This window comes from Peromyscus eremicus, chromosome 19 (genome assembly GCF_949786415.1).
Source record: "Peromyscus eremicus chromosome 19, PerEre_H2_v1, whole genome shotgun sequence".
Lineage (NCBI taxonomy): Eukaryota > Metazoa > Chordata > Mammalia > Rodentia > Cricetidae > Peromyscus > Peromyscus eremicus.
The window spans coordinates 72,151,555-72,167,210 of NC_081435.1; the positions used below are offsets into that span (position 1 = coordinate 72,151,555).

At 39.1% G+C, this 15,656-nt stretch overlaps 1 protein-coding gene across 1 annotated transcript in view; it reads right to left on the reverse strand.

Moving 5' to 3' along the window:
- Positions 1 to 10,280, reverse strand: part of C19H18orf63 (chromosome 19 C18orf63 homolog) — a 36,052-nt gene extending 25,772 nt beyond the window's left edge. Inside the window, exons 1-7 of the mRNA XM_059246461.1 lie at positions 10,152 to 10,280; positions 8,561 to 9,904; positions 7,352 to 7,430; positions 5,884 to 5,940; positions 2,753 to 2,864; positions 2,124 to 2,165; positions 342 to 418 (exon numbers count right to left, since the gene is read on the reverse strand). Of these exons, the coding sequence (XP_059102444.1) occupies positions 342 to 418; positions 2,124 to 2,165; positions 2,753 to 2,864; positions 5,884 to 5,940; positions 7,352 to 7,430; positions 8,561 to 8,760 (567 nt within the window). The 5' untranslated portion in view covers positions 8,761 to 9,904; positions 10,152 to 10,280. The remainder of the gene's footprint in view (positions 1 to 341; positions 419 to 2,123; positions 2,166 to 2,752; positions 2,865 to 5,883; positions 5,941 to 7,351; positions 7,431 to 8,560; positions 9,905 to 10,151) is intronic.
- Positions 10,281 to 15,656: the final 5,376 nt, after the last annotated feature.

The following is a 15,656-nucleotide window of genomic DNA, read 5'->3' on the forward strand; positions in this document are numbered from 1 at the left end:
CAACTACTAAGTCCTTTTAAATGTTAGCACAAAATAATGGGTTTCATTATGACATTTAATTTAAGTTTCTATTGTACTTTGTCCACAGTCACCCCATTGGTCTCTCTCGTTTACCCTGCACTCCTGCTATTTCCTCCCTTCCTTTTCCCTCCAAACGGTCCCCTTCTGTTTTCATATATGTGTGTATGTGTGTATATCCTACATACTCGAGAAAACATTGCAAGTGTTGTGGTAACAAAACCCCTCCTATCAGCTTCCATGTTAAAAATTAAAATCAAATAGTAATAATAACACGCATATATAGTAAATACAGGAGCTTACAGAAATAAAATATTTGGTACCTCAGGTGGTGGCAATCTGACTGTATAGACTTCAATACTTAGACAAACTTGTGTTTCTGTTACATTGATGTCTAACACTGAAAAAGAATTAAACATGAATTTTCTAGAATTAGTATTCTGTCATATCAAATGAAGCATTTTAGTAACATATATTACTTTATCCAACTTTTACATTCAGAACAGTTTATTACACTTATAATAAATTTCAAATAATGAACCACAGATTTTGCAGTCTTCAAATTACACTTCTAAGACAAAGCGTATGTGTGGGGAGGAGGTCCTACAAGAGGATGACACTAAGAAAGATAATAATTCTTCAGTGCTGTGGATATGGTTCTGTATAAATAAAACACTGATTGGTCAGTGGCCAGGCAGGAAGTAGGCGGGACAAAGAGAGAGGAGAATTCTGGGAAGTGGAAGGCTGAGAGGGAGAGACACTGCCAGCTGCCGCCATGACAAGCAGCATGTGAAGATGCCAGTAAGCCATGAGCCACCTGGCAAGGTATAGATTTATGGAAATTGATTAATTTAAGCTGTAAGAACAGTTAGCAAGAAGCCTGCCACGGCCATGCAGTTTGTAAGCAATATAAGTCTCTGTGTTTACTTGGTTGGGTCTGAGCGGCTGTGGGACTGGCAGGTGACAGAGATTTATCCTGACTGTGGGCCAGGCAGGAAAACTCAAGCTACACTTCAGCTTATAATATACTCAATAAATACTTTCTGCAAATCTGACATCTATTACTAAATTCCACTGTGGTCTCACAGCAGGCTTCTCACCTGATAGTCATTCACTAAGCCTCCTCCTAAATAAAGCTATGCTGACATGGCAGAGTCATGGGGACCTTGGAAGCAGATAGTATCTGAAGAGGCTTTGGGAGCTTCAGGGATACTGACAATGCTATTTCCTGAGCAGAAGATCAGTTATGAGGCTGCACTGACTTTGTAAAACTTTAGTGACTATCCACTAGAATGTCTTGAGTTTTTACCTAAGTATTTACATTTAAACAAAAGTAAAAACAGTCCTCTAGCAGAAGCCCAAGAAATTTGCTCTTCTAAATTGATATCTTGACTCTCTAGCTAAGGTCTCATGCTAGTGTAATGAAGCTAAATTTAGGTAACAAACTCATCCAGCGTGAGGTCAGAGCAACCGCCACTGTCCAACTGAAACCCAGAACTAGTGCCAGACAGGAAACCGGGTTCAGCAGGACAGTCCCTCAGCTCCAGTCATTGTGGACTATAAATGAGGATGTGAAACTATGTTCAAATGATGGGGGAACCTGCCATGTCTGATTAGTAAAGCCTACTGGACACTTATGATCCCCATCCATCTGCTCCCTCGGCACTGCTATCTAGGAACCTACCAACCTTCAGCGCAATACGCAGAGCAATCAATTGGATTGGATGTTATAATAAGGTCTATTTTTTCAGGAGAGAAATAATATCCTAACACAAATAAGTTTTGACATAATTAATACAATTTTTGATAATATGATTTTGGAAAATATATTAAAATACTTGCAGAGTTAAACATCTTCATAATCATTTTCTTAAGTAGAGAAATTAAAATATACCTTTCCTCCCAATTAAGTGAATTTTTTTCTCAAGTAGGTAAATATATATTTTTAATGAGAAATAACTTCCTAGGTAAATTCTGATTATAATTATGTCTTATTATCTCTTTGTATATGGTAACCATCAAGATTGTAACAACTCAACATTGGTTTTTAAACAACTGTTAGTCATATTAATGCTTTGTTTATTGCTTTATGTGTTTTTACTTACCAACAGCATTTTGCTTTCCCATATGAGAAAGAAAATTTCTTCCTTAAAAAATTCACAGGAAATACTGTATTATTATAATTCAGAAATAATCATTATTGACAAATATAACCATTTGAAGTGCTATGAAAATTATAAAACAAATATCTATGACAGCTCTTAGAAAAAATATAATCACTCAAAAAGTATCTATTCCTTGAAAAGGACTAAAATACCCAATTCTTCCTTCAAAAATTTATCTCTTGCTATAAAGTACTTAGAAAAGCATCAAACTTTTGCAATAATTCACGATAGCCCTTTAGGTCCAACAATACTGACAATTTGTGTTTATTTTATCAAATCCTTTATTTATTTATTTATTTATTTATTTATTTATTTATTTATTTATTTATTTATTTATTTTAAGTAGCAAGCATTACAATAATAAAAGCATTTCAAAGCAGCATCAACCGACCTCTATCTATTATCCCCATGTAAGGAGATGACAGTGGTGTTAGTGTGGGCTTGTCTGAGAATGTTTAGAGTTGGAGCTAAGAACTCTTCTCTAAAAGTAAGGTACATTGGAATCAAACCCAGATGTATATATAGAAGCAATCTAGTTCAAAGTCCCAATGACTGGCACACAAAGTCACCTTGTACCAAGAGATGACCTGCTCTATTCCAGGCTGGAGCAAGTCTAGCAGTGAGTGAATACGAAAGGCAGTTTTGAAGAATTACAGGAATTACTCTCTGTGGAGCCTCCATCTAAAACATTAAAGAAAAGATGGGCAAGTTAAGAGCAACTGCTATGTGTCTATAAACTCAGATACTGTCTTCAGTCTCAGATCAACATCCAATAAACTAAGCAATTCTAGATAAAGATTGTAGCTGCTCCTGTAACTGGTACTATCTAGTTATAAGGCGAAAGAATTTAAGGGTTCTCATTGTGAAGCTGCCATTGCAGCAATGCTGCGTGCCCAAATTTCCTGCTTATGCTTAAGCCTAAACCGTACTGAGTCTTCAACCATGTAGCCTGCTCCACACAGAGGAACTCAAGCAAGAATGATATTATGGTTTGTTCATTTTGTTCCCTGTAGTTTAACATTAGAAATGGCTAATTACAAAATCACACATGCAACCAAGTATATATCTAGGTATACAGAGTTAATATTTAATATTAAAGCTTTCATTGCTGACTCCCAAGTAATTGAAATTGGATTTATTTCTCCCACTTGAAGTCTGTGGAAAAAAAAAACCTGGGCAAGTTATTTGAAACAATGGTTCATGAAATACTGGACAAATTTTGAACAAAGAAGAGTTATTTTCTATAGATGAAAAGCCAACAAGATGAGCCCTGGGAAATCACAGAGCCCACCTTGTTGGCTTTTCCTCTATAGAGGATAACATTTCCCTGGTTTATTGTTTAAAAAGAGCGTTTCCAGGCTGTGGTCGTGGAAGAGGAAATCTAGAGAGACTCTTTTCCTCTCTGTGAATTGAAGAGACAGAGCTGAGAGTCCACAGGAAGACTAAGAAGCTAGAAGGTGCTTGAGAGGACAACCCTGCAGAGAACAGACTGCAGACCAGCAGAGTCCGGGAGTTTTCTGCTGAGCAAGGACTAACACACACGTCAGGAAACTGCTGAAGGTTGGAATGAAAACCAATAAGCATTGAATACAATCCAGAAAAATCTGCCCTGGAATTTGTAAGAAAGACAAACAGAAAAGTGAGAGAGCCAAGAATTGTTTTCCAGTATTAATTGCTGGGATATCCACACTTTTAGGTAGAGATTTCGATATCCTGATTCCAATATTGACACAAGCAAACAGAAAACAAGAATGTAGTAGATTTATCATGATCATCCAATGAGACCAATTTAACATTTATAGGATACTGAATACTATGGTAAGACCAGAATACATATTCTTGTTAAGATGACAAGGGACATTTACTAAATCTATAGTAGTTTATACTCTGGACCCTAAAAAAACACAATATTTTTTAAAAATTAAAGCTTTATGAAACATCTTTCTAAATAATAATTGAATGAGGAAGCAGCAGCAGAAAGACCCCTGGGAAGCCCCCATTTGGAAACCACACAGCCTATTTGTAACAGGTGTTAGGAAGTTAAAGGAGACAACTACTTAGAGAACATGTCTAACACTGAATGTATCTGTACTAGAAAGGAATGAAGTTCTTAACTCAGAGACTCAGTCATCATTTTAAGGAACTAGAAAAAGGAAGATAAAACCAACCAAACTAAGTAGAAGAAAACACTATAGACCAAAAGTAGGGAGATGGAATTAATGGAATACAATGTGGTAAAACAATAGAGAAAATCAATGAAATCAAATCCCTCCTCCTTGAGCCTATTAATGACTGTCAACTCTCTAGACAGACTGATCAGAGAGTAAGAAAAAGAAAAGAATCTAAAAGATCACACACATAATCAATATTAGAAAACAGAATGGATATATCGCTTCAGATTTTATAACAAAGGAAAATAAGAGAATACCAAAGCAACTGTATTAAAACAAATTTGAGAGTTTAAATGCAAAGGACATAATCCTTGAAATGACTTAATAGCTCTACTTCCTGTTAAAGTAAAATTATAGGTAAGCTTTTTCAAAATCTAAGTTCCAGATAGCCCTATGGATGAGTTTCATAAAACATTTAGGGAAGAAATAGCAAAATCAGATATGACTTCCTCCAAAGAAGTGGTTTCTAAAGGGAGGGGATATTTATTTTGTACAATTCCTGATGGTAGGCATCTTAACTGATCCATAACTATAACGATTAATCTTAATTGTCAAGTTGATTGACTTGAGAAGTGCCACAGAAATCAGTAAAACAGGCCTCTGGGTGTGTCTGAAGATTTCCAAAGAGGGCTGAGGGATAGGACCCAGTCTGTATGTGGCAGTACCATCCCCATAGGCTGGAGCTGAGGCTAGGTTGAACTAAAAGAGAAAGAAGAAAGCCTGAGAGTGCAGACTGACTCTCTCTCTCTCTCTCTCTCTCTCTCTCTCTCTCTCTCTCTCTCTCTCTCTCTCTCCCCACCTGGGTGACATAGGTGGGCTGCTCTTCTCAGCTACACCTTCCAACCACAAAGTGAACCCCCACTCCAATTTTCTCCCTTTAAAGAAGCTCACTATTAGAATACAGAATATAGTTTATAATCTTGTTTATATATTAGCTATATAATTATGGAAATAATTCCATCTCTCAGGATTTCATTTTTTTTTCCTCTGTAAAAATGGAGAAAAACCATTAATTCCCCTCTCTGTGTCCTTAAATAATTATTTGGAAGAATCTTGAGTTCTTTTTCCATCTGTAACAATAACTTGTGAGAAAGATACTCCAAATTTTGTTTGTTGACTATGCTGGTTAGGTTTTGGTTACTTATTTATTTATTTTTGGCAACTCTACACAAACTAGGGTCATCTGCAAAGAGGGAACCTCAACTGAAAAAATGCCTCCATCAGATTGGCCTCTGGCAAGTCTGCAAATTGAGTGACCCATGTTGCAGGCCTGTAAGCAGAGCTCCTCTGTGGTCTGTGCTTCAGTTCCTGCCACCAAGTTCCTGCCTTGAATGCCTGCCCTGGCGTCCTGGGATGATGCACTGTGATATGGAAGAATGAGCCAACAAACACTTTTCTCCCCTAAGTTGTTCTTTAGTCATGGTGCTTTATCACAACAACAGAAAACACACCAGGACACTGACAAAAGAAGTAGAATGTATATTATTCTACAATAATATTACATCTATATTATTATCTTAAACACATACCTTAGCTCCATATTTTTCAATATAGGCATTAAGTCTCCCAGATTTAAAAAATGGTATCTATAACAGAAAGTCTACATTTATAAAAAGGACTTAACATAGATATATATAACAAAACATTGTCATACATGAATATTTTAAGCAAAATACAACAGAGGGCACAGATTTCAGCTATCATTCTATATTTCTATTCTATATTCATTTGAAGAAAGATACTATGATAACCACTTTTTCCCTGAAAGAGGATCTGTGACAGGTACATTGTCAAGGTGAAGTTGCCTGATATTGACATGTTCTCCAATCCATACCAAAGAAAAGGCAAATAAATTTCATATAAGTACTTGACAGCTTTTAAATATACAAGACATACTTAGACATGAATATGGAAAATGAACCTAAAAAGAAGTTCAAATTTAAAAGGCTTCAACCTATTAATGAAAGAAATATAAATATTAAAAAACTAGCAGATATTATTTTGCTAGATGGCCATGGCATCAAACTGTCATTTAAATATATACATCTATGCCAATAGATTATGCTGCTCTCAGTCCTCACCAGAGGAGCTTCTTTATGCAGTAGATGATTAATACAGAGACTCATAGCTAGTCTGTGTGTGGAGAATGAATGGTTATGAGCTCTCAGTCCTAAATAGGATAACTATGTCATACTCCCTACCCTGCCCCCTCAGGCTCATAGGACATCATGGAGGAAGGAACAGACAGATTGTAAGAGCCAGAGGTCAGGGAGGACTGCTGTGAAATAGTTTCTTCCAGATGTGACAGGGCCATTGCACTCAACTTCATAGCAGTTGTGGTGGCCTGCACAGAATCAAGACAATCAACATTTCAGCATAAATGAGGGAGGGACATACAAGACCCCACATTTAGCTGAAAAGCTACTCAGAGTTAATGGCTACTAGGGAAGAGAGAATCTGTTTTCTTTAGGGGCGTGGTCCCTGTTAGGATGAGTATTGTAGTAGATGGCCCTACCACCATGCATGTATGCTCTAATTAGAGTTAGTGGATTATTTTTTTTTAAGAAAGAGGATATGAAGTTGGGAGTAGGAAGGAGGTTTAAATGGAAGAATTTGTGGGGGGGAGTGGAGGGAGAATGTGATGGAAATAAATTATATGCATGTATGAAATTCTCAAAGAATAATAAAAATGTTGATTTACTGAAATGAGAAATTTAAGTATATTTAAAATATTGATACAAGGCATTGAAGCCCATGCTATATTATATATTGTACCATAACGTGTTCTGTTCATTAGTGGTCTTTATTTCAGCATTTATATCAGATAAAGTTAAATATTAATTTAGAATCATTAAACATCAGGTGTATCAAAGTTAATGGGACATTCATTCAAACTGAAATATGGGGTGGTTAGTCCTCATAAACCATCTTCAATTTCTGCTGCCATACTTGAATTATTGTTTATTAATATTGCTTCCAACAATCAGTGATACTAACCGACATCACTACCCAAATTTGGTTTAATATTCCAGGCACAGGTGCTGTAAGAATATCTTCATGCAGAAGTAGTAACTGCCTATGGAGAAGAAATACATTATTTTCAAATTGAACTCATCTACCATCTAGACTTGTATGTTACTGAAATATCTAGAAACTTAGTCTAACATCTCACTTTTCTACCTATTTTGTTACTTTTCAGAGGGGTCAGAGGCAATTTGTAATAAGTATAACTAAATGACACCCAAACAGGAAGGATACAGATTTCCTGATGTACTTGGGGATTTAAGATGGGGTGCACTCCAGACTGTCCTCCCCATTTCTGTCCTTAGCATTTTGTTTTGTTTTGCAACCATCTTACTGTATAGTTCAGGATGCCTCTAACTTGAGATGCTTGTTCCTCAGCCTCTAGACTGCTGACATTACAGGTATTCACCATTGCTCCTAGCAATCTTACAGGATTCATTCTTCTCTGGGATAGTTATTTAAAGATATAATTTTGTTTTGAGTTCTTCTTTGAGTACCTCAAACAATTAAAGGAACTAATACAAGTGAGTCCTTAATACTCAGGCTTCAGTTGAGCTCTTCCTTAAAGATTACCTTGGGTTAGGAGTTGCAAGATAATTCTTAGAGAAATATTCTCCATTGTCATGTATTGATGTGAAAGTTCAGAAATTATATTAATCTTTTAGTATTTTCAAGTATCTTGTAAAGAGTATATAGTAAATATACATTACTTAATATATTTTGGGGGAGCCTAATTTAATTCATGAATTAAGTCTTACAGAGAATTAAATTTTATTTTTTATTTTATGTGCATTGGTGTTTTGCCTGCATGTATGTCTGTGTGAGGGTGTTAGTCCTTGGAACTGGAGTCTCAGACAGTTGTGAGCTTCATGTGGGTTCTGGAAATTGAACCCTGGTCCTCTGGAAGAGCATTAGTGCTTTCAACCACTGAGCCATCTTTCCAGCCCTGAAAATTCAAAATTTTTAAAGCACACAAGAGGCCACAAATATAAAAGCCCAACAGTGAGATATTTACCTCAAGTATTTTAAGTCCCCTTTTAAATGTAATCTAACATACCTAAATTCTTTGTTTTCAAAATATATATATGAATTTAGTAAAACGTTTTGAAGAAAATCCCTCTAAAATAGCTATAATGGGATTTTTAAAGTTGAAAGGCTTAGTTAGAAGACATGAGTTTTTACCTGCACATCTTTATCTGCGTACTCCTAATCTCTCTTTCTGCCACCCTGCTACTCAATATTATCTGGGTAGCACAGAGTTTGTGTAAATCTGGAAGTATGATAAAGAACAGGGACTGTTGCCTGGACTCATTCATATCCACTTGTTGACTATGTGTTCCAGCAACCAGACCTTCAAAAGCAAACAGCTGTAAAAAGTACATAAACAGTTTTAGCAATAAGGTTTTAATCCCAACTCACCAGATTCTATTTGATGTCATGTCAGAATATGAAAATAAGAATTAGTAAACTTTAGCCACAAACATATCACCATTTCACCTTCATGGTTTTCTAAATCACTTGTATTTAGACACATTTTATTAAGCTATTGTTCACCTATGATTATCCACCTAGACTAAAGTTCAATGCTTTTTTTTTACTATATTCATAGAATTATATACCTATTGATGGAATAAATTAGAATACTTTCATCACCTCTCCCAAGATTCTAAATCTTCAGTTCTCCAACACAAATTGAATGGCTAATTTAAGTACAAATAATAATAATAATAATAATAATAACCCTAATTTATTAAATGCATAAGTTTTTCTAGGTACTTGCTGTGTATTAGCCATATTGTGTTTAATAATGCATTCTACAGATGCTGACCCTCAAAGTTTTGTTTTCAGAAAAATGAAATCTTTCCTATCACATAATTTAAAAATAAAAACGTGAAGCCAAGACCTGTACTATTTCAGATTCACTCTATAACCCACTTCAAGGTTAAAAAGAATATATCATTTTTTATTTTACATGAAAGAAAATGTTAGCCAAACTATGTAACTGTATAACCTTTAAGTAGATTTCATTTCCAAGAAATTACTTGGCTTTAAAACTTCTACTTGGGGGCACATTTTAAAATTGCTAATTCACATGCTGCCTTTGAAGTGTATATAGCACTCATTACAGAAAACTGGAATGTAAATGTAGAGCAGGCTATGGAAGGTCAAGTACTCCAAGGTGCACTAATTCACCAGTGGGCAGTAACTGGGACTCTAGAACGTTAAACGTAACACAAGAATATCTTCCCTCTTGGAAAAGAAGCCACCAGCCCCGGACTCTGGAGCCTGATTGGACTAAAGTCTGATCACAATAACCAAATGCCTTTGGTTGTCATTGGAGGGATGCGGGCTGCGACCTTTGGCGTGGTGAACAAATCCAGCTTCCTTACACCACGGTATCGGAAACTTTCCTAGGTGGTAGCCCAGTGCTGGGCTCACGGCTGCATCGTCCCCTCGGTGAGATCGCAATCAGTCCCCTTCTCTTGTTAGGCTCCACTTTCTCAGGGACAGCTAAATCTCCAAAGCCTTTAAAAACAAAATTGAAAAGGTGACGCTGGAAATGTGCAAGGCTTTAAAAACCGAGACGCCCGAGTTTAAGAGAAGAGTCATCGTCTCCCGCCCGAAGGCCAACCCAATGCCACACCGGCACGCCGTGTTAACACTGGGGTCCTCGGCGTGGCTCTCGGGGAGCAGCGCCCACCTTCCCGGGGCGGTCACGAAGGTCTGGCTGCACGGGCGATTCTGACCTCCTCCCTGGGCGGAGTCCTCTCACCTCAGTCCCTCAGCCGCCTCCGTGCTCTCCACGGCCCCCATCCACCCTCGTGCTGCATCCGAACCTGCTCGCCTCACACCCGCCTCCTGTCAAGTTTCCCGCTCGAACTCCCATCAGGCCCTGCGCGGGGCTCTCCGCTCCCCGGGACGTCCCATGCGCCCTTGCGCTCCTAAGACCCTCCCACACGCCTGTCAGTCAGGACCCTGGGAGCTCCAGCCAGCCCCCTGCTCCCTGCAGGGTCCGCACTGGGGTCGGGGCCCCATCAGCCTAGCCCCCCACTCGGCCCAGGCAGCACCCCACATCCCTGCCAGGCCCCAGGAAGGCTCTTGTCGAGTCTGTGCCCCCAGAGGCCCTGTGCTTCTCAGGGCCTAATTATGGCCCCTGGCAGCTGCTTCAGCGCATGCATCCCTCGTTCCCAGCATGCCCTCTGCTGACAGTGTGTCCCAGGGCTTTGCTTCCTTCCCAGAGAGCTTCTGTGCCTTCTGGGCACAGGGAGCAGTTTTCAGCATGGCGTTCTGTGGTCAACATGTCTGGAGATGTTGGTCCCGTCATGCAATAATACGTGCACTGGGTTCTGTCACCACCCCCGCACTACCCGTGGGCTTTTCCTGACAAACTCAGAATTTGCTTAGCACCTCACCGGTCACCGGAATGCCTCAGAGCAGGTGGTTCCTGGGTCAGCGCCAAAGGGTGGATGTGAAGCCGCAGGCAGCAGAGTTGGCAGAGATGAGTAGAAGGCTCCTTTGTGATGATGAAGCTCTACCACTGTAAGGTCTTAAAAAGCTTGTAACATGCTCTTCTTGCTCACTTGGCAGTGAGTTAGTTGGTACATACCACACTCAGGTGCTTTTCTGGGCGTTTGATGATGGAGAATTAAGCAAACAGTACTTTCTACCATAGCAGAACTTAGAATAGGAAGAGTTAGTAATTCTGAAGTGAACTCATTCTTGTCAGACCCACAGAAAATGAGAGTTGGGAGAGCTTTCTCCTTGCAGATATGCAGATCTCTGCAAGGAAGCTCATCTGTAATAGTCGTCAAAACTTCAGCAATGCAGATAATTATTGGAATCTCTGCCCAGCAATAGACCCTCCACCAGGGAGCTCACCCTAGCTGCTGATTAAGGTCTCCCACACTGATGGATTTGTGTACAAGTAGCCCACATGAAGTCCTGCTGTGGGATGGTCTGTATGTGCTCTGGTTGGTCAATAAATAGAACACTGATTGGCCAGTGGCCAGGCAGGAAGTATAGGTGGGACTAAAGGAGAGGAGAATTGAAAGAAGAGGAAGGCGAGGGAGACACTGCCAGCCGCCGCCATGATAAGAAGCATGTGAATAAGAAGCATGTGAAGATGCTGGTGAGCCATGAGCCACGTGGCAAGGTATAGATTTATAGAAATGGATTAATTTAAGATATAAGAACAGTTAGCAAGAAGCCTGCCATGGCCATACAGTTTGTAAGCAATATAAGTCTCTGTGTTTACTTGGTTGGGTCTGAGCAGCTGTGGGACTGGCGGGTGACAGAGATTTGTCCTGACTGTGAGCCAGGCAGGAAAACTCTAGCTACAAAGTCCTTCTCCCCTTTTGCCGTCAAACAATCCTTTTCCTCAAGTGTCTTAAATACACTGATAGTTCATCATGGTGTTGTAATTCTGAATGGAAAAAAAATGTGCCTCAGAAGACTTCAGTGTGGCCCTATTTAAAAATAAGTGACGGTTTTCTAAGCAAAGCCAAACAATGCCTTGGTGATGGACTTGGTTTTTGAGGATTGCCTAGGCAGCTCCCTAACTTGTGGCCTGAGTGGCGCCATCACCTCTCCTTCCTGGGACTGCCAAGGATCCTGAATGCTTTGCACAGTTAAGTATAGTATCTCAAACTCTCCTATTAATACTAATATTTTTCTTGCTTGTTACAAGGGTCTCTGTGACCACCATGGCCAGCAGAGTGACAAGTCACCATAGGTAAGAAGGCAGTTTGGTTCAACCTGACTCAATAGCTGGTGTTAGTTCAAACTTCTGGAGTCTGAGGCCGAGTAACATATTTTAGTAATATTTAAGCACAGCACAATTTGGTGAAAACTTATTCTGATGATAACTCAATTCCATGTTCAAAACAGAGCATACATAAATCTTTTTTACTCTTCGTAAAGTCCATAAAGATAGTTTCTATAGATGGACTGAGAAAAACAAGCTTATGATTAGGATCTGGGGGAGTATCTAGTGCCAGAAAAGTCTCTAGTCACAAAGATGGAGAAATGGTCAGCAGGCCAGTAAACACACTGGCTCCAACCTTCTCGGTGGATAATGGGTATAATATTTCTTCCTTTAAGAAACAACCCAGTGTGCTTAACATTCTCGGTTCCCATAGTGCTTACCTGTGAGCCCCACATCCTCCATAGCTCTACAGGTTATGCTGAAGACAAAAGAGTTGTAAAATAAAATTAACATTTAAACCATCACCTATATCATTTATTACCTTACTGTCCTACTCCTCCTTCGAGAGACACACAGGCAAATGTGCCAAAGATTGTTCTTAGGGTTTGAGAATGAAATGGTCACCATTGACTGGTGTGGTTGGTCCTCAGCTGTCATGTAAACTTTAGGATTCTGAGCCTACCTGGAGGAAGGAGAACATGTGGTGGACGTGATTTTAGAATTTGGGCCTGGTCCCTAGTCCTTTGCTCTATGTTTGATGCCTCTCGTGAGCGGAGTAACCTTTACCATACACTCCCATCCTATGATGTTTGGTCTAAGTGCAAGGGGCCAAGTGATCATGTACTGACCTTTCTGAAACCATGCAAAATTATCTAATATGATTAACTTGTCATTGTCATAAGTTGTTGTGATAATTGCAATGTTTCTCCCTTCCCTCCCTCTAAACTCTTCCATATACCTGCTCTCCTTCAAACTCATGGCTACTTTTTTCATTAACTGTTATTAGGAACATATACAGCTAAATATCACCTGCTCAGTTCATATAATATTACTTGTATGCATGTTTTCATGGATGACCATTTGTGGTTGGACAACCAAACAGTGTGTGTTCTTCTCTAGCAAAGAACACATCTCCAGATACTTTTATTAGCTGTATAGCCAGATATGATAGGCTTGTTGTCCTCCATTCCTCATGCTGTCCTGGAAAGAATCTCAGTAGCTATGTTGGTGTTTATCAATAGTCATGGGATAAAACAACTTCAAGCAATAGAAAGATGCTTTATTTTTAAGTAGATGGACAATTATTTAGATTTAACTAAATGTGCACAAGAGATAGATATTTCCAGAAAGGACAAGTTATCCTATATTAACATGATACTCAAACGACACAAATATAATGCAAATATCCTGTGTTCATATCTAAATTGGAGTAATTTTTATAGAAAAGAAAGCAGAGATGGGGGGGATAGAGAGAAAATACTTCTTAGAGTATATTTTTATTTGCAAAAGTTCACAAGTAGAATTGATTTTGTAAGTGTTTATTACAATGTTCTTGCTGTAGAACTCAGGAAGCATTTGTAAATATTTGTGTACTTCTAATTTCTTGGGTTTCTGTGTCAAAATATGCTGTTTACAGTACCTTGCCAGGTAGGTTGCTTCCTCATACCTGTGTTTTAGAATAAGGAAGTCTTATTGAGTAATAATAACAGTTGCACTAGGTAAACTTGACTGATTTCTAAGCCCAGAGCTAAGCCTGAGTTACAACAGTTACTAACTAGGCCATCATCATAACCTTTATCACACACCTGATAACATTAAAGATAGGATTCAGGTCACCAATACCAAAATGATTTTGTTTTTGTATGTATATGTGTACTGGTAGGTGTGCAGGTATGTGTACATGTGTGTCAAGGCCTACTTAACATTAGGTATCTTCTTCAGCTGTTCTCTATCTTATTTATTGAGACAAGCTCTCCCACTGAACCTGAGCTTGTCATTTTGGCTTTGTCCAAGGGATTTCCTGTCTCTGCCTGTATGCCTCCCTTGAGATAAGATTTCAGGAGGAATATCACACCCACCCAGATCTAAATGGGTTGTAGGGATTCATACTCCTATCCACATGCTTGCACATCGAGTGTTTTACCCACTGATATATCCTCCCCAGTTCAGAGTTTGGTTTTGAAATACATTGGGAGTTATTTGGAACCAAAGTCTGAAGTAGTCTTTGGTATTGGATTATAAAGGTTGGCATGACTTCAAGAGAAGGCTCTGCTGCAAGTCATAGGGAGATTTAGTAAACCTAGGGTTTCAAAGAAAAAGGTATATTCACTTGTTGTTTTTACTAAATCTCAATTGTTTGATTTTGCCAATAAAGACTTGGGAGCCAGATGTTGGGGTGAAAGCCTGCTAGCTCAGAGAGGCAGAGAAAGCACCCAGCTGACCTTCCTCCTCCACCAATGTTCCAGAAAAAGGCCTTTGTCCTACACCGTCTCAAATAAGACTTCTCCAACTCAATGTCTCTCCCTTCTACTTCCTGTGCATCTCTCTATCCATCCTCCTGACTCCCTCTTACTCTCTATGGTTTTTTTCTTGTTCACTTCCTGCCAACTGGCTGCTTGCTCTGCCTCTTGACTTTTGGCTGACTTTATTTAATCCTGTTTACAATATTCAAGCAGAAAGCTCTTGGATTAAAGGTGTGTGCTAGGGCTGAGCCACATCATAACTAGAAACAGGGTTTTCCAGTAAATAACACCATCTTGGGGTTCACAGTGTGATCAGATATCTTGCAACATTCACTAAATGCATTTATTTGAAGAAAGGAAAAGTTAGAAATCAATAATTAAAGGGAATAAAATAAGGAAAATTATATAAAGATGCTTTTTTAAATTAATGAAATTAAAAGAAATAGAGAAAGAAGTAGTCAAACTAAAATCTGATCACTTGTCCTTTTGTCAAAATGAGCCAAACTTGCAAAACTGACAGATAAAGAACAGCAAACCTATTACTACTGTCAATCACTCAACAGAGGACGAAACTGCAAATCCCACATCATTAAGAAGGCTAGTAAGAGACTAATATCAGCGGGTCCACACACATTTGCTGGGGGATGTCTTTCTGTATGCTGTGAATATATGTTGTTCCCATTGGTTAATAAATAAGCTGCTTTGGCCTATGGCAAGGTAGCTTAGGGGCAGGTGGGGAATCCAAGGAGGGAGACAGGAAGGAGAAAGACAGAGAAGACGCCAGCCTGTCACCCAAGGAGCAACATGCCAGCAGACCAGTAAGCCATGGAACATGTGGCAAAACATAGATTAATAGAAATGGGTTAATTTAAGATGTAAGAGCTAGTTAGCGAGAGGCCTGCCATAGACCATATAGTTTGTAAATAATATTAAGCCTCTGAGTGATTATTTTATAAGCGGCTGCGGGACCTCGGGGCTGGGCGAGACTGGAGAAAACTTCCAATTACACACAATGGTTGAAAACATAGATTGAAATGTTCAACTGGGGCTTGGACGCTGGCCCAGTGGGCAAAGCACTTGCAACACAAACCTGAGGACCAGAATCCAGAGC